Source organism: Aulonocara sp. 'chitande type north' Nkhata Bay, linkage group LG4, assembly GCF_057382095.1.
Source record: "Aulonocara sp. 'chitande type north' Nkhata Bay isolate Kocher_YH1m ecotype deep benthic linkage group LG4, A_spYH_male_GT1.1, whole genome shotgun sequence".
Classification (NCBI taxonomy): Eukaryota; Metazoa; Chordata; class Actinopteri; order Cichliformes; family Cichlidae; genus Aulonocara; species Aulonocara sp. 'chitande type north' Nkhata Bay.
In genome coordinates this window covers 21,085,074-21,107,442 of record NC_141347.1, presented here as the reverse complement: position 1 = coordinate 21,107,442, position 22,369 = coordinate 21,085,074, and the positions used below count along the sequence as shown (strand labels likewise).

The 22,369-nt window shown below is 43.2% G+C and overlaps 2 protein-coding genes across 2 annotated transcripts in view; one reads left to right on the top strand and one right to left on the bottom strand.

Annotated features, from left to right (window-relative positions):
- The first annotated feature begins 870 nt into the window (after positions 1-870).
- Positions 871-13,519, top strand: tecpr1b (tectonin beta-propeller repeat containing 1b). Its single transcript, XM_086289078.1, has 26 exons — positions 871-1,023; positions 1,217-1,316; positions 2,975-3,207; positions 3,303-3,485; positions 3,641-3,763; positions 3,867-3,989; positions 4,542-4,716; positions 5,289-5,389; positions 5,579-5,680; positions 6,572-6,699; positions 6,798-7,411; positions 7,512-7,627; positions 7,750-7,905; positions 8,008-8,157; positions 8,267-8,424; positions 8,662-8,789; positions 9,119-9,212; positions 9,337-9,433; positions 9,522-9,601; positions 9,685-9,741; positions 9,822-9,996; positions 10,082-10,217; positions 10,406-10,498; positions 10,588-10,694; positions 11,077-11,196; positions 12,497-13,519. The coding sequence occupies exons 3-26, from the start codon at positions 2,983-2,985 to the stop codon at positions 12,635-12,637; spliced, it is 3,582 nt and encodes a 1,193-aa protein (XP_086145204.1). The 5' UTR covers positions 871-1,023; positions 1,217-1,316; positions 2,975-2,982; the 3' UTR covers positions 12,638-13,519.
- A 1,508-nt stretch (positions 13,520-15,027) lies between these two features.
- The window catches only part of lmtk2 (lemur tyrosine kinase 2), a 33,519-nt gene continuing 26,177 nt past the window's right edge, over positions 15,028-22,369 (bottom strand). Inside the window, exons 10-14 of the mRNA XM_086289077.1 lie at positions 21,433-21,582; positions 18,263-21,296; positions 18,046-18,178; positions 17,713-17,968; positions 15,028-17,252 (exon numbers count right to left, since the gene is read on the bottom strand). Coding sequence (XP_086145203.1) covers positions 17,228-17,252; positions 17,713-17,968; positions 18,046-18,178; positions 18,263-21,296; positions 21,433-21,582 — 3,598 coding nt within the window. The 3' untranslated portion in view covers positions 15,028-17,227. The remainder of the gene's footprint in view (positions 17,253-17,712; positions 17,969-18,045; positions 18,179-18,262; positions 21,297-21,432; positions 21,583-22,369) is intronic.

Sequence of the window (22,369 nt, the reverse complement as noted above, 5' to 3'; positions counted from 1 at the left end):
TTTTGGCCACAACTGTACATGCAAAGAATGTTGCTACTTTTAATTAATTGTTAATTTATCAGATTCAGTCTATGAGTTATTTTCAGGTATGTTTGAATAATAAATCAGTACTTTCACATAAACAACAACAACAACAACACATGCACACACACAAAATGAATATATTCTTTCTCAGTTTTTCCTACTCATCTTAACATCCCTTAGTTTTGTCCTGTGTCTCCTCACAGTGGGCCCAATCCACAGGTTGGGAACCACTGAGGTAATTCAAAGAAAGAAAAAAGTTTTTCAGTTGCTTGATAATTGTGATATATTACAACCTCGATTCGGTAATGTTTTGAATGTAGAACTTAGGGGACTATTTTTACTCTGGTGTTGGCGGATGTAAAGACCGTCTGTAACACTGACGGTAGATCAGTCCAAAGTTGGTGGCACAGGCAGGAATACTGACGCTCTGCAGGTTTCCTTTCCATCCAAAGACGCCCCTGTGTTGTTCAGCATTCTTACAACCAGAAAGGAGGACGTCTTTGAAATCGTGCAGAGTTGAGCCTGTCCCAGGGTTGGCCATCCACTTTGTCTAAAGCTTCTACTGTTTCCTGAAGATCAGGTGGATCAAAGTGCGCCTGTCCAAGGTGCTGAGCCGGTTTTAACATATCCCATCGGGTTCAAAAGTTAAGTTATTTTTTGTTACTCGAGTTTGTGGCGAAATATTCCAAACTGTAATCAAGCTCGCGCTTCAATAATTCATCTGGCGCTGAATAAATTATTAAAAAATGCCTGCTGATCAGCTGCAGCGGTCGGAAAAAAATATATCATGGGCTCTGGTGTTCGACCAATGGGAGAAAGAGATCCCACGCTCCTGCCGAGCTTCAACCAATCATAGCAGCACTTCCTCCATTTCCTGTTGCGGAGTGGAAGCTGCACGGAGGATTCCTGTGGTCCAGAATGTGAATTTAATACTACTGTGTGCATGGATGACTTTATTTGTTCTCCCCAGAGGTGCTGCTGCGTCACGGAGCCTCATGCGTAAGTAACAGTTGGAACGGGTTTTTTTTGTGGGGGGGACGCCAGCTGACTGCTGCCTGTTCCCTGAGGATGTAAACAGCTTATACCCGACTTTGCGGCACATCTTAGTAGATATCAACTGTGTTATCATGCTGCATAGCAGGCGTTACATCCCGTCTGTTGTTAATAACATGGGGGTTTGAATGTGTCCCAGCATGGGCCTCAGAGATGACAGGCATCGGCTGCTGCACCTGATGTCATGACGCGCCTGTGGATATTCCCTTGACGACCGCGGATCGGATACCAATATTCAGGTAGGCTGCTGCGGTAGCCCGTGCAGTGTTTCTGATCCTGGATTTACTGGAGCTCCTGTGTGTGATTGCGTAAAGCTTTACTGCTGTCTGTCATCTATAACAAGTTCAGCCTGGACAACTGCAGGTTAATAAAAACGCTGATGTGATGAGCTCCTTCTGTTTACTTCTGTTTATGCGAGAGGCAAACAAAAGGGCCCGGCTCAATGGATAGCCTTGACATAGTATACTGTAGCGGATTAGTATCAGTTGATAACACAAGGGTCAAGCCAGCCAGCCAACATAAAAGGAAGACTTCCGGTCAAACTTTTCAATATAAAAGTCGACTTCCTCGTTTTTGTTTGTTTGTTTGTTTTTACAGAAGATAAAGTTGAGTCTGTTTAGTTGGCTCCATTACGTTTTTGTTTACCATCAGGTAACTCTAGCAATTACGACTGTGCAGCTTTAAATCAGCTGAAACTCTACACTGTAAAATTAATGCATTAACTGTTTAGGACATACAGCTTTTTTATACCCTACATAGTACACAATTTTCAGAGGCTCAGACGTAACTGGACAAACTAATAAGGACTGTTTTTTAACACTTGGGTGAAAAACCTTTACAGCCAATGACTACTTGACCTCCAAATACCTTGTTTCCTCCTGTGAGATGCTCTGGCAGGCCTTTACTGCAGATTCCTTCAGTCGCTGCTGGTTTGTTTGTCTTTCTGCATTTAGTTTTGTCTTCAGTGACCGACAAGCTGCTCTGTTGGGTTGAGGTCAAGTGACCATTTAAGAATATAAGTAAATATATTTATTTTCCACTAGTATTAATTTGCACTTTGAAGCACTGCCCTCTTTTCTGGCAAAGTCTAATCTGGCTTCCTTGTTCAGGAGTGGAACCAGTGTTGTGCACCCTGTTTTAAACTGGTTAGACTTGGTTAGATGTTGTGAAGTCGTTTTTCTTTACCATGGAAATAATTCTGTCATCATCCACTTCATCCATCATCTGTGGCCTTTCAGGACTGGCCAGTTTTTAAGAACGGAGCAGATTGTTGATTTTGGCAATTCTAAAATGTTTGCTATCACTCTGATTGGTTTATCTTTTTTCTTTTTTCTTCTTTTAATCCATTGTTTAATCTAACAATGGCCTAAACTTGCATCTCTTTGGACCTCATATTGAGATTTCAAACAGCAGGTTCAAATCAACTCCAGATCTTTTATCTGCTCATGTTTTTCATCTGGCATTGAGCATTGTCTCCTTACTACTGAGCCCTTGAAAATGAGGGACTATCTATAAAAATTACTCTAATTCCTAATTTTGTTAAATGCCTTGAATTCAAATAAAAAGTCTGCACTTCAATCACATCTTGATTACTTGATTTAAATCCACAGTGTTGGTATAGAGGGGCAAAACTACAACAAATATGTAATTGCCCAAAAACTTACAGACCTAACTGCATGTTATTATTTTTGAGTAACAGATATAAACCTAAAACTCCTGAAAATATGTTAGACACTTATTTATTTATTGATGATTTTTTTTTTTTAAATAAAACACTTTTAATAATGCAGTCATTTGTGATTTGTGAGGGATGCTTTTCGATGCTATGAGCAGAGAGTTTTACAATATATAAGGCACAGCTTGGAATGATGAGTGTTGTCCTCTTGTTCCTGTTCAGGAACCATCATGCCAATAACACTTCTGTGGGCTGTGGACGTGTACGGCAGAGTGTACAGCCTTTCTACAGCCGGCCAGCGCTGGGAACGTGCTGATGACTCGCTGCTAGAGCTCAAACGTGTCTCTGCAGGGAAGGGGCGCTGCTGGGGCATCGGCTGTGACCACCATGTTTACCTCAATATGATGCCCAGTGAGACCCCGATCCGCTACCGGGAGGAGACCTATGAAAACCAGGTGGGACAAGGTTGTATATTTTAACGCTGTAAATGGAGATGCTGTTTATGATTAATGCTAAATTTGTGGGGTTTTTTTAATGTTTGTTTTTTCAGAGGTGGAACCCAGTGGATGGCTTTACTGACACACTGCTGCCCACCGACCGTTGGCCATGGAGCGATGTGACCGGAATGAATCCCCAGCCACTCCACAGCTTCCAGCTGCCCTCCCGCAGCTGGGAGTGGGAGGGAGACTGGTATGTGGATCACACCTGTGGAGGAGAACCCAGCCAGACTGGGGTGAGAAATAACTCAGCTCCTCGTGAACACATACAAACCCATTGTTTACATCCTCCTGTCTTTCCTCTGTTCTTCTGTTTCTCATAATATTTAATTCATATTTAAAACAAATACTTCCAGTTTTAATCACATGCTCACTACCTTGGACTCTGTAGGGCTGGGAGTATGCTGTTGACTTCCCAGCCAACTTCTCCCCTGACAAAAAGTGGAATTCTTGTGTCCGTCGTAGACGGTGGATCCGCTACAGAAGATACATAGCACAGGGCACTTGGGCAAAGGTTTCAAAAGTCTCCATTTATTCTGTATTTCTATATGATCATGTTACTTTCACTATGAGACAAAGCAAAAGAATTACCGCAGTAGCCTTGTCTTCCTCTGCAGATCCCCTTGGACAATCCCAGGAAACCTCCACTGCCGCTCTGTGACATCAGCTGTGGTGGCTGGGAGATGAGCGACCAGTCCGGAAGGTATCCCTACCTCTGGAGTGTGTCTCAACAGGGACAGGTGAGCAATGTGTGTGTAGGACCCATTTACTGTAATCATAATAAATGTGTATTAAAATGAATAACCGTACCATAAGATTAAAAAAAGAGGTTATGGCAGTGCAGAAAATTCCTGAAAAGTTTAAAGAGCTCTAAAAACATTCTGCTGTTGTTCAGGGAAGTGTAAAGCTTCTCCACCAACAACCTCAATACAATGCTGTGGAAGCTTTAATCAAGCACATTCGCAAACACATTTAAATCTCATGAGATCAAACAGTTCAAGATTAATTATGTATTCTGTTGCAACAGGATCCTCTCATGCTGAGCATAGGCCACTTCTAAGGTTTAGCCGCAAGAGGGCAGCATGACTTCATATAGTTTCATATGGTCCTTGACCACGAGGCTTCTCATGAACCAGTTAAATCGTGACTAACTTGATGATTAATCAAGTTAAAATTGATGCTCTATTATCTATCCCAGAATGAGCTCAGCCACCTAACATGGTATGGATCTGTCTTTTTAAATGAAGGGGTGTGTCAGATGATGATCTGCTGATGTTACCTTTACCCTGCAGGTGTGGTTCAGAGAGGGTATCCACCCTCGTGTGCCAGAAGGGACCAGCTGGGAAGAAGTTGAAGTGCCCAAGGAGGTGGCTCAGATATCAGCTGGTCCTGGAGACCTGCTGTGGGCTTTGCTCTGGGATGGGAACCTGCTGGTGCGAACTGGCCTGAGCCTGGACAGTCCCACTGGTGAGCTGTCATTGTAGCTCACATTTACTCAACAATTTTCCATTATGTCTCACTGTGGTCCCCTTTTCTTTACTTCAACAATCTCTCATACAGAATCACTCAGTGATTTTGGGACTCTTTCAGTTAGGAATCATTATGTAGCTGCTCTGAAAGTCATTAATAATGCAGTTTAAATGCTATGATCATTTTTGTAAAAGTATTATAACACAGTCCCACTGATATATGACATATCTAGAAAGTAGTAAGTGAAATTCATTGCATTTCCAACTGTCAGTCTTAGTAAACATACAACATGTAGTACTGGTCGGTATCAAAAGTGAAGGTTTAAAGGCATGAAAGTGGCAAAAAATTGTAAACATTTTTTTTTTTAAAAACTTAAAAATATGAGTGTGTATCGAATTAGGAAGACTCACTCCCTTTTAAAGATAAAAATCAACATCACATCTGGTTTGTTCATGTTTAGATGATTTGAGAACTCAACAGGAAGCTTCTCAGTAATGACGGCGTCCTCATTATGAGGAAGGCTTGCCTTTGTGCTGCGTTTGTAAAGCATTTTCTTCTTCTTCTGTCAGGCACGTCGTGGCTCGAGGTGGAATCACCGGGAAAGGAAATTGAAGCGCTTCACGTGGCTGTAGGAGTCAGTGTGGTCTGGGTGGTCACTAAGGACTACAAGGTGGGTTATTAGTCAGTTGCAGTTATGTTAGGGCATTGTAGCCCACTGACAGCGTCACTGCAATTTTCTTGAGACTGAAATGAAACAAATGCTTTGATTTAAAAAGAAGTAAACTGTATTACTGAATTACTGCTACTGCACTAAAATACATTTTTGAGTAATGACCCCAACGTCGGTGCGTGAATCCAGGTGTGGTTCAGGCGTGGCGTGAACTCCCACAACCCCTGTGGCTCTGGCTGGATCAGCATCGGAGGGGAGATGATGATGGTGGACGTAGGACTGAATGACCAGGTTAGGACAGCTTAGAGCTGAAACATTTCATCAGCGGATCATCAGTTTGAATAAACAGCTGAACGAGTCGACTTTATAATATAATACTGCTTATATGAAAAGATATTCCTCAAATGCTTAGAATGTGGATTTAATAGGTTAGCTGTTGCCACTGAAGTGGGCCTGTGGGTGAAATTTAACTATTAAGGATAAGATTTTCTTCGATCCTTCTTGCTGCTTGGGTCTTTTAAACTCCACTGCAGATGGTGCCTGCTCTGCACAGCTTCTGTACTTCTGACTGCTACCACCTCTGTCTGCTTCGCGTTACTGTCACTCTGGATCTGGTTTCAGGACAAACCAGATCAGGTCTTAGGGTGAGGCAGAAAGCTTTCGATCCTGTGCCTTACTGCTGAAGACTTCGCTAGCTCTGCAAACCCATATCTCGCACCTCCTCCCTTTCGGTCTCACCCATGTCCCCCTCCTTCTCTTGCCTGTAGTCCTGTAACAAGAGCACAGCCAGACGTTCCAGCCAATGTCCCAGCAGGCCCAGCCTTATATATCCCCAGACTATATTCCTACTCGCCTCACATAGGGGAAGACTCCCTAATTAGAAGCTGGCCAAGCCATTGTCATTGTATCCCATATTTCATATTTCAGGGTTGCAATTATGGGAATGGCTTGTGTGAGGTGGCAGGAGCCAGTGTTACAGTATATGGCCTTATAAAGTAGTACTTGCCTGTGTCCTGCTAGAGCTTCTGATGTGTTATTGAGGAGTGAATACTTTCCTGCGATTACTGAGAGTGAAAACTATTTAATAACTCAATAAGTAAATATTGCATGTACATCAATGGCCGTCTTTTATTTTTTATGTTACAGCATTTGTTTTGCTTTTTTTCTCTGTTCTCCTGTTAGGTGTGGGCGGTCGGTGAGGACCGCGGCCTGTATTTTAGAATAGGTGTCACCCCATCTGAGCCAAGTGGAAATGGCTGGATCCCTGTTTCTGCCCAATGGGGCAATAGTAAAGAGGTTATTCCGCCCAGGTGTGCATAAATAAATTAACTGCATATTTTAATTGGCAAGTACAGTGCACATTCAAGCTTAGTATTGCGTGTGTGTTTGCATGTGTGTTGTTTAACAGGGATGACTGTGAGTTCAACGGGCAGTTGACTGAGGCATCACAGGGCTCCGTTCTGAGCTGCACTGATTCAGACTCAGAGTTGGGTCCTGCCGACCCTCAAAACAGCACTTCTAACACCCCCCTCTTAGAAGCAGAAGCACCCTCTGTAGTCCCCTTAGGGGGCTCTGACTCACCTACGCCTCCACAGGAAAAAGAAGATGCTCCTTTAGCCCCCCAAACGAATGCCCCCAAGCCTTTTATTCCTGCCAGTGACAGCTTCATCAACAGCCTGGTGTCCGATCGTGACAGAACCTCCGCGCTGCAACCGTCCATCACAGAGATGCCGCAGGAAGAGCGTGAGGAGCCACCTCCAGCCCCAGTACTCCAAACCCCTGATGCCGGAGGGCACGATGTCCCCTGGATGAACGTGGACCTGGAGGGGGCAGAGGCGGCTCGAGGTGCACAAACGGCAGGGCCCTCAGCGGGCGATGGCAGTGCGGCTGCCACTTATGCCCTGGGGACTCTGGAGAGCTCTCGGGGAGTGGGGGAAGAGGAAGGACCAGTGTGGGCTTGGATTTCCGGTGGAGGTTGCGACATGGATGCGAGTTCACAGATTAGCTGGCTTAGTCCTGCAGGTATATGGACAACCAGTCACAATACTTATATTGTGATATTGTGTTTTTGCTCCATTTTATGTCTCTGAATGATTGTGTGAGCTGTATCTCTGTCCATCAGGTCCTCTCACCACCTCTCTGTCACTGACTCCAGTCCAGTCAGCCGCCTGGAGCAAACAGCCACAGCAGCAGGAACACAGAGAGGAGATCAGCAAGAAACCGCTGGAAAGAAGCAACGTAAGACAGCTTATATTTGGCATGTCTCTTAACATGCTCCTCTAAGTGTTGGATTCATTATATTCATGGCACACCCTCGGCTGTGTCCGTGTCTACATCTGTGCCTCCTTTTCTCTCATCAGTCGGTGTGGGTGCGTAAGGGCACACTGCGCTGGTGGAGAGACTGGAAACCTCAGCGCTGGATCGATGTGGGCGTTGCTCTCGAGCAGTCCACCAAGTCAGATGGCAAAAAGGACAGCATTTTCTTTGTTTACTACACACAGTATGATGAGAAAAAGGTCGGTTGTGTTAAGCTGCGACCGGTTAAAGTCTCATAAGAAGTGTCAGAAAGCACAGATAGATGTCTCTCGGTCACTCTCTGTTCATTCTCTGTGTCTCAGTACCTTCATGTGTTTATAAATGAAGTGACGGCGCTGGTTCCGGTGCTCAGGGACTGCCACTATGCCTTTGCTGTGTACACTGCCGAAAGGACCAAACAGAGGTGGCCTCTGGTCCTGGCAGCACAAAGCGAAAAGGATATGAGTGATTGGGTAACAGCTTTATGCATCATTAAGCAGTTTGACAGTTGTTCCCATCTGTTATTTTTCAGTGAGGCTGATCAGATTCTCCATTGTTTCTGGATCTGCTTTGTGTCTTCAGTTGTGCTTGTTGTCTGACTGTTGCTGTGAGTGTCGAGGGATCACAGGTCTCCCGTCCAAACAGGCCCTGTGGTCCACCACATCAAAGGGAGACATCATGGTCCACGAGCCGTCCCTCTCGCTGGAGGCCCCTGCGCATGCCATGGCCTGTGACCTCATGTGAGAATGATACCGAGCAGTGGATTCTGTCTGCTTTTTCATGTCTTTTCATTCTTTCTCACTGTCTTGACCTGGTTTCTCATTACTCTGTTTTTATTTTAAATCACTGCCTCACTAACATGCTAACATACATCTCTGTCTGGTTAAAGTGGGTAGCATTTGAGCATCTAATCACTTTCAGTCTGTGCTAACTATACTGGAGCTAACGCTGGGTGCTTCCGCTGTATGGTGCTACAGGTTTTGGTGCCAGATCCACGGCCACCTGCGCTGTGTAGAGTCTAACAGTCTGGGGCTGGTGTGGGGCATCGGGTGGGACGGCACCGCCTGGGTCTACAGTGGGCGCTGTGAGCAACAGCCCAGCCCGGGTAAACATGTCCTGTAGACGATTACCCATGTCCCCACACCTATACAAGGAGTACTTCAAAATAAAAACATGTTCTTATTTAGCAAAGCCAAACTTTTTCCAGCTAACTGATTGTTACCAAATAAATAAAATACTAACATGTAAATATCTAAAAAAAAAACAACAGTCTGCTCTTTTCTTGCTCGCATGTTCTAGTTCGATGTGCAACTGCTTGAGCATAGTTTAAAGTCTCTTCCATCTGTTGCCACTGTAGAAGCACACACAGATACACATGCATAAATATTCATTCCCTTGTTTGCATGAAAGTTTAATGTTTCTTCGTTTCTGCAGAAGGTGCCGTTCAGATGCACCAGCAGACCGACGTCAGGAGCGTGCATGTGTATGAGAATCAAAGATGGAACCCTATGACTGGATATACAGACAAGTAGGGTTGCCCCCCGCACACACCCCACCCCATCTTTTACAGTTTTTAAGTCTTTGCACTTTATTTTAAGCTTTGCAGCTGTTCTCGCCACCTTACACCATTCCTTTGTGATTTACTCCTCCAGAGGGCTTCCTACAGACCGCCCTATGTGGAGCGATGAAAGCGGCCTGAAGGAGTGCATCAAAGGCAGCACATACCCGCCCTCCCCTCAGTGGTCCTGGGTAGGTAGAATCCGAGGGATTGGTTCCTCCGAAATATTCATTTTTTTTTTGACTCACTGGCATTCTCTGCCATGAACATTTGTTTCAGGTGTCAGAGTGGGCCGTGGACTACAGCGTCCCCGGAGGAACGGACAAAGAAGGCTGGCAGTATGCTGCAGACTTTCCCACGTACGTAAGCTTTTTTTATTTGTTTTTATTAGGGTGTCTCGAAAGAAGTCCTTCCCTTTTATTGACTCATCTGTTTTCTACAGGACATTTCATGGCCACAAAACCATGAAAGACTTTGTTAGACGCAGACGATGGACTAGGTGAGCGCACAATTCGCATTGCTGGGATTTTGTAGCGCTCAGTTTTTGCAGCATCTTAACAATAACATATCCACACCCAGGAAGTGTAAGATCACATTGCAAGCTCCATGGAATCAGGTCCCACCCATCCGCCTGAGTGACATCTCACTGATGCCATGCCTGGCCCAGAGCAAAATGGAGCAGGTCCCTGTCTGGGCCCTCAGCGACAAGGGAGATGTCTTGTGTCGGTTGGGAGTCAGCCTCCAAAACCCTGCGGTGAGAAACGTGCTGAGGATCTGTTTTATAGGTAGTTACTTCACACTTCTAACCATCTCTAACCTCACTGGGTCTGACCACATAGGGCAGCTCGTGGCTCCACGTGGGCACTGACCAGCCCTTTAAGTCCATCTCTATCGGTGGAGCCAATCAGGTATGGGCCATTGCCAAGGATGGAGCTGTCTTCTACAGAGGATCAGTATCCCCACAAAACCCTGCAGGTCAGTTAAATTTATAAATCTCATAATGAATCATATACATAAGTCATAAAGTTGTAATGTGTTCTGGAGGAAAAGAGAATAAAGTTAAATGATTTATGATGTGAGTGCATGCATCGACTAATATAACAGTGAGAAACCAAAGAGAGCCAGACTTTGTCTATTTTTCAAGAGCTTTTGTCTCTCTGCAGGAGAGTGCTGGTACCACATCCCCTCCCCCCTGAGACAGACCCTCAGACAGCTTTCTGTTGGGCGGACCTCTGTCTTTGCTGTGGATGAAAACAGTGAGCAATATTATATTTTATTGGACCAATGTCTATTAAAATGCGAGAACATGAGTTAAATGGCAATACCTTCTGTCAATGTCATTTAGGTAACCTGTGGTACAGACAGGGCCTCACCCCCAGCTACCCACAGGGCTCCGCCTGGGAGCTCATCTCCAACAATGCCTCCAAGGTTTCTGTGGGGCCGCTGGACCAGGTCAGTGTTACCACAGTTTCCAGAAGCAAACAAGCTGTAATGGAATTAAAAGTAAAACAGAATCTAAAAGACATTAAAAGGAATAAAAAAAGAAACTGCATTTATAGTAAAACTGGAGTTCAAAGCATTAAGAGAATTCAAATTAACTTTACATAATAGCAGACCTGTTGTATTCATATCGCCCAGTTGCCCATCTAAACAGATATGTTTTTAGCATTCAGTTACCAAAGTCTGAAAAGCCCCGTCACCCCAGAGACTTAGCTGAGTGTAATAAACACTAAATAACCTCAAGCGAAGGCTTAAAACAAGAAGTCTATCCATCAATAACTACATTTGCATGTTGTAAGGCTGGAGTTTGTGTCAGCGATGCTGTTTTCTCCAGGTGTGGATCATAGCAGACGGAGTTCCAGGTTTCCCTGCTGAGACTCCCGGAGCCGTCTGCCACAGGACGAGCGTGGGACCCATGCAGCCCAAGGGCCTGTCCTGGGACTATGGGATAGGGGTGAGCTCCTAGTTGATACCTGTTGCAAAAACTGTTCCCATTTCTTCAGTTGAAACTGAAAGATGCCAAAGATATTATTATATTGTATCCCAGCACCAAAAAAACGATTCCCAAAAAGCTATTATCACAGCATAGTGTGCAGTGTGTCCCTAAAAACTTTGAGGAAACTGGGACTCCTGTGGTAAGAAACAGTAAAAAAAAAAAAAAAAATCCAGCAAAACTCTGACACAGGACATGTGAGATGCATCCAGCCCCTTCAGCTGATTAGTCTACTGCTCACTGAAGCCTGATCAGGAGTGATCTCAGTAGAAGAATGAATTTTTTAACAATTTTCATCTGCAGATCGATACTCATGCGGTGCTGTAGTGAAGAAACAACCAAAAGGATGACTTTCACATATTTTTTAACCTCAATGTAGCTCTGTGAAATCATACAGGGAAAGTGGCTCTCATAAGAGAGCATAAACCACTCAAGCTTGATTAATAGTACTGTGATAAATCTACGCTGTAGGTATGATTGCCAATAAAAATCAAATGCAGAGTAAACACAGTGTAATGATTAGCAGAGGGGTAATAGCTCTGTCAAACAAATGCTTAACAGAGCTCGCGCAACAGCCAGTATTTTGCCAGTGTAAACTAAATCTTATTCCCTATTTATTAGCGCAGAGTGCAAGATGATCAGCTCAGGTTCACTCGTGCTGGCAGACACACTGATGGAGAAGTATATTCTGTATGCAAACAGTGACACCGAGAGAGAAGCTCTGCAGGGATCCAACACAGGACTATGAATCAAGCCTTAAATCAACATAAGCAGAAGCTTTAGGCAGGGCCATCATGTTCTCCTTACTTGAATTGAAGAATTCAGGCTATTGGCAAAAGGCACCTTTCAAACTTAGCATTAAGATTTGAAGTAAAGCTATTTTTTAATTGTCTAATAATTAGGTTAAAATTAACTGCACTTTAAAAACCAGCAAAATATATACAGTCAGCGTAATATGAAGTAACACCCGCTTTCAGTTCTAAAGATGTACATATTCACAATATAATAAATCTATCTGGTAGATACAAGGTCTTAAAATAAGGTAAATACAACAACAAATTACAGTGTTTTCATTTATTTAACAAAATCTAAACCAAAATGCAGAAGAACTCTGGAAAAGTCCAACTTTACCTCTTCTATAGGAATCAAGTGCGGAAGTAGCAGGCAGGTGCTGCTAATCACATGCAAGTATTCAAAAACAGTTAAAGCTGTTTAAGCTTTTTCTAGTATTTCTTATCATTTGCGTATGTTTGACTTCCAGGGAGGGTGGGAGCACATCAGTGTGAGGGGGAACTCAGCAGAGGCTCCTCGAGGCCCTCACCCTCCTCTCGCCGGCCCATCGCGCAGCCCGGTCCACCCACAGCGTCCGACTCAAGCGAACGGCAGCGCCACAAGCGTGTAGCTCTCTCTCTGTCTCCCGTTTCCTTCTCGTTCTTTTTCCTCAGCCCTGTTTGTGCCTGGATCTATACACAGCATCTCTCCTCAGACCATTTCAACGAACTCCTATCCCTTCGTGTAAAGGGACATGCACAATCACACCCATGGGTTTGGACTGGCTGGATTTGAAACTTGATCGATGGATGAATGTTACTCGCTGGCTTGTTTCCCGGGCAGAAATCATGTCAGTATTCACTGATGACAAAACAGAGAAAAAAGTGAGCGCATGTTGTTGCTCTTACTAAGCTTTGGCTACTGGATGTCACAGGATCTAGCAATAGCTTTTAATTCTTCTCCACAGCAGCCTGATAAAACCTAAGAAGGTGGGATACGATGAAGGGCTAAGGCTTGGTTACCAAATGAACTTCAAACAATCCCAGAGTAGCCTAAGCTGTTATCGGTTTGTAGACTCTTGTTCTATTTGTTTTTGTGTTTTGAGTTGCCTGTCATGTACATTTGAATGTGTTATCATTTATTTATGATGCGTTTGTTGAGTTGTGTTTCTCCGTTTACTTTGGACCATTACATGTTTGCAATGGAGTGTATTTATGACTGGCAAAAAAATTTGATACGTTCACTTTGTGTGGGGAAAAATATATTGCTTTTTACTGCCAGGCAATACCTTTCTATCCTTCTGCAATAAAATGAGAAGCTCTTCCTGTTGATAGAGATCTATATATATCTATCTATATCTCTATAGATAGATATAGATATATACACACATCTAGATAACTGCTATGACCATAACACTGCAGCAGGTCTGAATGTCACCACGGCTGTGCATTGATCTTACCGGGGCATTGAAATGTGAAATAAACGTCTGGAAATACCGTTTTGTGGTTTGACATAATTTCACAGAAGCTGGCTTTGGAAGTTTGACCCTTTCCACGTCTTTGCTATTTTATTCTCTTTTTTATGTACTGAGTGTTTCTCATCCGCCAAAGAATTTCATATATTGTTACAGAGGTGTGCACAGGATGTTTCCTGAATTCCTCCCTCTGTATGTGCATATAGGTTAACCCGCCATATATTTGTAAAGTTACACAAGTGCTGAAACGAGCTGTGAAAAAAAAAATTTCATTAGACAATCACAAATGTTAAAATGAGTGATTAAAGGCAAAAGCTGTCTGCTGTGAAGTCCTGCAGACGTATCACACTGCAGTGAATCTCAAACATCCGAGACACAATCTGCAGTTTTGATTGGTGGATGTTTCAGCAGCAGCACAAATCCCTGACCTTCCAGCACTGATCACAGGATGTTCCTGCATTTTAAAAAAAGACCTTTGTCACATATAGGCCATTTTAATCTGCTCTGAACTGAGTATATTTGAAAGAATTTTTTAGTCTATAATCCCAAAATAGATGCGCACACACACACAAAAGTATTTTTGCTCTAAACTTCAAAAGGCTACTCAACGTGGGATGTTGAAAATGTAATACAGCAGTGTGTATTACTTCTTCATCCCCCAGCTTAAACTGGGGCTGGCTCTAAACCCTGTGCAGCAAGAACACTGATCCGTCTGTAGTTTGAGAAAAATAAATCCTCAACTGACAGCTTGATTAAACGGTCATGGAAAGCAGAACTGTTCTGGTTCTTGAAGGGAGTGGCACTCGCTGCAGTGGGAAATCCTGCTTTTTTCTGCACTGAATAACACGGAAGGTCATAATCGGATAGTTGATATTTTCAGCTTTACAGTTTACACCTGTGCTTACACAATGAACATTAACATTAACATTATATTATACTACACAGCCACTCTCACAACACATTTCTAAGTTCCCTGAAACTTGTTTCACAGTTCTGTATTCAGTCCTGTAAAAAAAAAAAACCTTTAAGTACACTGAAGGATTTAGTAGCTTCTAGAACCAGCTTTAGCAACAATAAGTGACTATCAGTCTCTCTCACATTGCTGTGGAGGAATTTTCACCCCACTCTTCTTTACAGCGTTGCTTCAGTTTAAGTGATGTTTGCGATCATTCATTGCTCATGTTGAAAAGCTGACTAGGTCATTCTGCCACCCCTGAGATCATTGATCTGTTACATGGACCGAGCTTTAGCCAACAAACAGACTGCTTGCATTCGTCTCTAGAGCACTTTGGCATACAGGGGAGTTCATGGTGGAGTTGGTGACAGGTCCTGTACACCAACAGCAGGGATGAGGTATTTTTGCTGATTTGCTTCGTTTAGTTTTTGCCAAATGTGGCACTGTGCATTTTGACATCTTAACCTACTCGAGGCCTTAAGATTACCCGTGCAGCCTGCCCTGAGCCTCATACACCAACTCGTGTTCAGTCCAATTAAACGTGTTAATCTCCTGCATGATTATCAACTGAAAACAGAACGAGCCACAAACCTTTATTAGAAGTCATTTGCATTTATTTTCATATTAAACAGTGTAATTATAAACATTTTAATCACACTAAGCATGATCAATATGAAGTAAAAATATTTTTTTTTAATTCTACAAGTTTAAAGGACAGAATGACTTCACGTCTGCTTGTTTGTCTTAATTTAACTGCTTGTAGCTGATGACTGTGATATGTTCCTCTGATTCAACTCAGTTTAAGTTAAAAAATGAAACCTCATACCTAGAACTCAATTACATAATTTCCCATCATTTACAGACAAAAAGAAAAATTAACATTTATATACACATCAGTACAGTTCAACATTAAGTTACATTTCTCAAATGTGCAAGATTAAGCAAATGTATACTGTAGTGAAATAAAAGAAGATTTCCTTAAATAGATGTTCAAGTTTAACTGAAGCACAGGCTGCTGGTTTTTAAACAGAGGATAACATTGTCTGGGATACAGTGTCGTCTGTATGGGGCAGGTGAGACGGACATGTAGCTATTACGGGTGAAGTACAGCTTCTCATCTCATCATCAGCGACAAAATATTCAAGGAAAGGAAAGGAAAGCCTTAACTGTATACCCTACAGTTTCAAATAAGAGATTTTAAAGCTGTACATAAAAATGTGAGGAAAGGTCTGTCTTCATCTATAACCATTTGCATTGCGCTTCTATACAGAAAGTGATCGCAACGAATGCACATCCCTGTACGTACGGCCCCGCAAATGATAAGACTCAGAGGCAGAAGCTGAACAGAAAGGGTCATTTAAGATGGAAATGCAATCTGAAATAGTGAAGTTTGACACAAAGCTGAAAAAAGAAAAAGGCAAACAACTCCGCCCACAACGCTCGGGTTTATAAAAGCAGCAGCATTGAGTTTCTTGTCGTTGTTGTCGTTGTTCTAGTAGTAAGTTGCTGTGAAAGCTTAAAGTCCCTGCACACGCTCGTCAGCTTGTCCTACAAACTCTGATTCAAACCAATTTATGAAATTCATTGCACATTTGATTACAAACAGCTCATGACATTTTCTTCATCCTTACATTTAAAAATAGCTTCTTTTTTTTTTTTTTTTTAAACATCATACCACTAAACTTTTTGTAGCGATCATCAATCGAGGGGTGCAGCCTCTTTGTCTTTCAGCGTCATCAGGCACTGGAATGAGACCCAGTGACAAAGTAATCGAGACAACCATCAAAGCGACTTCCTGCACATTCGCAAGGATAAAATAAAGCTTTACAAAAGAAAAGCAACAACAACTTGTTTTAAGTTATTCATCACAACTGTCTTACAGCTGGGTCGCCTCTTTAACGACTGATATGACAATCCCACAATTCTTACCGACATTTCTCCAAACTTCGACTACGCTTACTATACATGTTCCTTTAAAACATAAAGGACAATACAGTGTGTCGCCTCTGTAGTGTAGTGTTCCAGTCATCCTATGCATGGATTGCACCTACAGCAGTTACAACCCGTTAATTCAAATGCTGCTACAGAAAGACAACACACATGGCTTCCTCTCCAAAAAGGAGACTGTGATTAAACTTAACAGGAAGTTTTTAAAATAAAAGGCAATCACGGAAATAATCACATGACATGAAGGAGCAAAGTGAACAAATTAAGCTGTCAGTTTTAGGTGTGTGTGAAATCAAAGAGCTTATTCTTGTTTGGCTGTAGTGATACGTTTACCAGCCCAGTGGGTTGATTTTCTTTAATTAAATAATTTTTTTTTTTTTTTTTTGGTGAAGCAAAAGTCCTAGAAAAGGAGTGCACTTACACACAACAAAAAGAAGCAGCCAAACACCTGGAATGCGCATGATGAGGCATTAAAGCAAACATTTAGAAGCTACGTCAGTTAGTTTGTTTTCCCTCCCCAAAACATTTTAATTGCACTGAACTAAAAATCATACAAACACGCACGCACACACACAGATGGAGCTGGAGAGGTGATGTGGCTCAGACTGGGACTGGGCCTCGTCCGTCTTATTTGCCTAATGTCCGTTTACAGCCTTTTGTTCTCATGGCCACGCCGCTGAGAATAGTTCTGCCTGAGAGAAGCATCTGCAGTTTGTCCCCACAAACTGCGTTGTCTGTTGTCCTTATTCGGCTGTTCTCCCAAAAAAAATAAAAAATAAAAAAAAGAGCGAGAGTAGCTTCATTCCACAGTAGTGTGAAGATAAACGGTCCCTTCATTTAGCACCCTAGTCTTTCTCCCCGTCCTCGCTGCTTCCTGGTGTGAACAAAGACAAGTTTAGTCATCTGGTAAAACCCCTGAAAACACAACCATTTTATTGTTCATGTAAACTCTGATGACAGTGGTGGACATCAAATTAAACATAATCTTAATATATTCAGACACTTGCATACATATAATAAAATTAGGAACGCAATGGAATCAGATTGGTTAGCTTAACTTAGAACCAAGACTGCAATTCAAGAATAGCTGGGCTCAGTAAGAATGCACACCTCCTAAGTTTGTGAATTTGATGCATACACATGGCACACTGTAGCTGTACAGTGTAGTGGTTTACAAACGGGTCTAATATGTGAAAGATCAGGAGACGACTCAGGTTTGAGTGAGGAAGGTTTCATTAAAGTTTTGTATTTACTGCACAGACATGGACATTTTCTTCCTAAAATACTGAGCTATCCATTCAAGACTGTATACCAGTTTGGCCTGCTCTACTTGCCTCCTTGTTCAATATCAGAGTCGGTAAGATGGGTAAGGGAAAAGCTGGCAATGCTGGCCGGTGAGATGGAAAAACGGGAGTAGCTTGAAGAGCCGGTCCAGCTGGTATCTAGCATGGACCCCACTGCAGGGGCCGGAGAGGAAAACGACGCTGCAGATGAGGACCTTGCCTTGGATACCGTGTCTTTACCCGTCTTGGACAGGAAGGCGGGTGCGGGTGAGGAGAAGTCATCATCCCACTCAAAACCACCACCTGTAAAGATTTAGTCAGTGAATCAAGACATATGCTTTGTGCAAATAGAGGCTTTTATTGCTGACTTGTGGCATTACCTTCTTCATCTGTTGAGCTCTCAGAGTTGGCAAAGCGGTTCAGGTAGCTGGCAGCAGGCGTGGAACTGCTGAACTGTGGTACCCGACTGTTTGAATCCAAGGAGTGGTCACCCAGTTCCTTGGTGGGCGTCTCCTAAATAAGATTTAATTCAGTTAACACATATTACCAGTTGCCCCCGCAAACTAAGAAAATGAAGATCACAGACTAAAATTTTACCTGGTCAAACAGGTAGACAGTGACATCATCAAAGAAAGACACGGCTCTTTTGGAGTTATCCGCACCAAACCTTGCAGGAAACGTGAAAGATGATGCTCCGATGTTCAGAGATGTGGGTTTTAACAAGCTCTTCAGGTTCTTCGCCCTGCTGTCGTCCGAGATAACAACTGGCACCGGGTGCACGGTTTCATCCTCGCTTTCTGAGCTAGAGCTGTGCAGCTGGTACGCGCGCATGTCGTCATCCGAGTCGTCACTGTTCTCGTCCTCCTCGTCTGCATCTACGCCATCTTCTTGCCCATCTAAGCCCGACCCATCCCGCCTCCCCAGGTAACGCCCCTCCACATCCGGCTCCTTTATTTTATGACCATCACTGGTGTCGGTTCTGGTGAGTTTAGCGTGAACTACACTCTCTGTTGCTGGCTTAGCTGGGGCAATAGAAGGAAGTATTGAGGTTTCTGGGCCTTCAGAGGGGTCCAGGTGATCAGTAAATGCAGTGTCCTTGAAAACCTCTGGTTTAATTCCATCTTCATTGGAGCTGCTGGTAGACTCGACCACCTGGTTTTCACCATTTTCTGTGATACCTGAATCTGCTACTGAACCCATCTCCTTAACATCCTTGGCTTGTGATTCAGCAGGTAGAGAAAATAAAGAGTCAATATCTTTTTCCTTGTAAGCCTCCAGTGCAGGAGCTCCAGAAGCCTCGGGAACCTCATCAGTGGAGTTCCTCAGCCACGTGTCTTCAACAGAACCACCTGCAGTTATTTCTTCAGACTTCTTTTCAGGTTCTGATTCATTGTCAGAAAAGTATGCAGAGTCTCTGTAATTACTTCCCATAATTGGTTCCTCAGCAGGACCTTCATTATCTGGCTGATCTTCCTCACTGGGATCTTCACTGCGAGTATCTAGCACACCCTCTACTTCGGAGATTATGATTTTCGGCGGAACCAGATTTGCCGCAGTTGTGAGCTCTTCTGTCTCCTCTTCTTCTTTGGTAACACTCAAGCCATTTTTTACAGGAGAGGAATCTTGGACATTTGGCTGAGAGTTCCACTCAGGAGACTCCAGGTTCTCAGTCTCATAACCACTATCTGATATCCTGTATGGAGGTTGGAGTTTGTGTTGAGCAATTTGAGCATTCAGTTCATCTCCTTGCTCTCCAAGCCTGTGTATGTCAAATGAGTCTAATGAGTCTGGTGTTTCAGCAAAGTTCTCTACAGTTGGAACAGTGGTGGACATACTGTCTTCCAATAAACTGTCCTGGCTGATCTGGTCCAAAGATGGACCCGACACCAGAAGAGAAGCTCTATCATGAGGATGCCCATTGGTATCCATAAATGATTCTTCATGATCAGACAGAGTGGTTTCCATTTGTATATCTGCATCCTCAATTAGCTCGCTCAACAAATCATTACTTGTTAGGTCTTCACTGTGTCCATTATCTGAAGGTAATACTTGAGCTGGCAGGGGTTCAGGCATTTTACTTTCTATGGGCTGAGTGTCATCCTTTGAGGTTCCAAGGTCATCTTCAAGGCTGGGAATTTTGGCATCTGTGCACAAAGAATCTGTATTGGCACTGTCAGATATTGCAGTGGTGTGGTCATCAGTGTGACTGATGAGAACCTCAAACCTCTCTGAGGTAGAATCAAAACCAGAGTCTACACCTCTGTTTGAGGATTGCAACAGACCAAGGTCTTCTGTGGAAGAACTATTTCTAGCTGGCAGCTGGTTGCTTGTGTCATCTTCTGTGACCACTGTAATGGAAGGCACCAGTGTCTCATTTTCTAGAGACTGACAAAACTCCCCCAAACTGTTACTTGGAGAGTCTAGAAGTTCGTGTCTTGAGGATGTGCTACTTGCTGCCGATTTAAAATAAGTGTCTGCTGTGTTTAAGCTGCCTAACGAGTCAAGCTTATCCCAAGAATTCATTTTGAATGCTTCCTCTGGTTCGTGGGCTAAACCAGGTAAAAGAAAATTTGGTTGTGGGCTTAAGAAACTAGCACCCTCCTTCATTAGGGTTTGATCTTTAAGAAACATAAAATTATCTGCTAGTTTTTCAGTACTCAAAAGACTTTTTCCATTCATGTTTTCATCCTTTGCTTCCACAGAATTCACCACCTTAGTGGGTTCCCCTAAAAAAGCATCCCCATAGCTTCCATCTCTATTCACTGCTTCACCCTCTAAAGTTCCCCCTTCAAGGAAAGGGTTTCCGCTGCGGTCTGGAAGCTCCATAAAATTCTGCCTCCAGGAAGGCGAGTCTTCTTGTTTTGACCCGTCTTCTGTAAAAATGTTGGTGTGGTACGGACTGTCATTTTCAAGAGACGACCAGATGTGGCTGTCTGGTAAATATGAATCCTTTGAGTCAATACTTTGGTGGAAAAAGTCAGCATCTGTGCTTGACTCATCTAGCCGCACATCTTGGAGCACAACAAAATCTTGCCCGCTTGAACCAAAGCCCATATCTGGTTCTCTATTCCCGTCCTCCCCAACAGTGCTCTCCCCTTGCTCTTCTAGTTGGATATAATATTCATTCCCATTAGATGGCTTTTGAGCATCAAACACCGGTAAGATCCCAGGAAATCCTGGAGTGTTCCCACTTTCTCCTCCTGCTGCGCTAGTTGAAGGATCAGGGAAATGAGCCTGAATATCTTCACTGGAAACAGGAAAGAACATGCTGTGGTAGTTTAGTGTTGTGTCTACGCCTGAACGTCCATGGTTACCATCATAGTGGTCATGCTTAGCCGCTTCCCAAACATACTCAAAGCTGAGACCTTTGCTTGTTTCAGTCACAGTCAGAATTTCATCTATTTCTTGTCTCAGGGCATCATCAGCAAACTGTTCCAAGATTGGGAAGGAGGAATGGCTAACAGTGGTCTGCCGCATAGTGGGGTTAGGCTTCAGTGCATCCCAGCGTTGCTCGAAATCTTCTTCTATGTCCTTCTGGCCTTGCATACGCAGATAGATGAGGAGACGGTGTACTTCCTCTGCTGTGGCCCGCTTGTCTGGAGACAGCCAACAGAACTGCAAAATTTCATACCTACAGTTACAGAAAAAAATAAAAAAAATTAGACACTTTATATTGCTAACAGCCTAATAATTTTAGCAATGTCATTAGTTTTAAATTTAACAATTTTAATGCAAGCTGCTTAAATAGCCATCTTCCGGGGACTCACCATCTATCAGAGTAGGGAAGTTCCAGTTGTGGCTTGAACAGCTTGACTTGCTGCTCCTTGATCACATGGTTGAGAACTTCTCGGTCAGACAGATGTGGGTACGGCTGAGCAGCATTCTCAAAGAGCTCCCATAATGTGACCCCCAATGCCCTACGGACAATTGAGGATTAAAAAAAATAAAAAAGTTGTACTAGAAGGATAAGCAATGCATATGTGCCACAGGTATCTGCTTTGAAACTAGATGAATTTTCTATATGACTCCACAACACAGCCAAGTTTACACAGAAATGGATCATAAAGTGCTTGTATTTTATTACATATACCAGCATCAGCATTATTTTTGTCAGTAAGGTACCAGACAATGTAACTTCAGTAACTTTACACAGTCAACTGTTGTCTATAGGTAGTTATTTACCAGTTTCACACAAAATTGGTAAATAGATTTTGTAGCGCTGTGTTGAGTTGCTAAAGTAGCTAAAGACAACTTAATCTCACAGTGAAAGCTTATCATGTTTGGACTGTGCTTCACAAATCCCTACACAAAACGTGCACTGCTTATGTGTCCAGAGTAAAAGATATGTTCTGCTACACACGATCCATACATTCACCAGACACTTGCTAGTACCTGGTTTGACCCCCTTTTGCCCTCAGAACTGTGTGATGCTACCATGCAGATTTGTCGGCTGCACATCCATGATGCTAAACGGATGGAGATGATCAACAACAATACTGAGGTAGGCTGCAGCCTTTAAACAATACTTGGTTGGCACACAAAGTATTCCAAAAATATCGTTGACACCATTACACCACCTTGATCTTTGATACAAGCCAGGATGGATGCAGAGACATTTACACCAGATTCATGCAGTGTGGTCTTGTGCCGCTGTAGTCCTGCTTCAAAGTTCAATGTGTTGTGTATTCCGAAAGGCTCAACTGA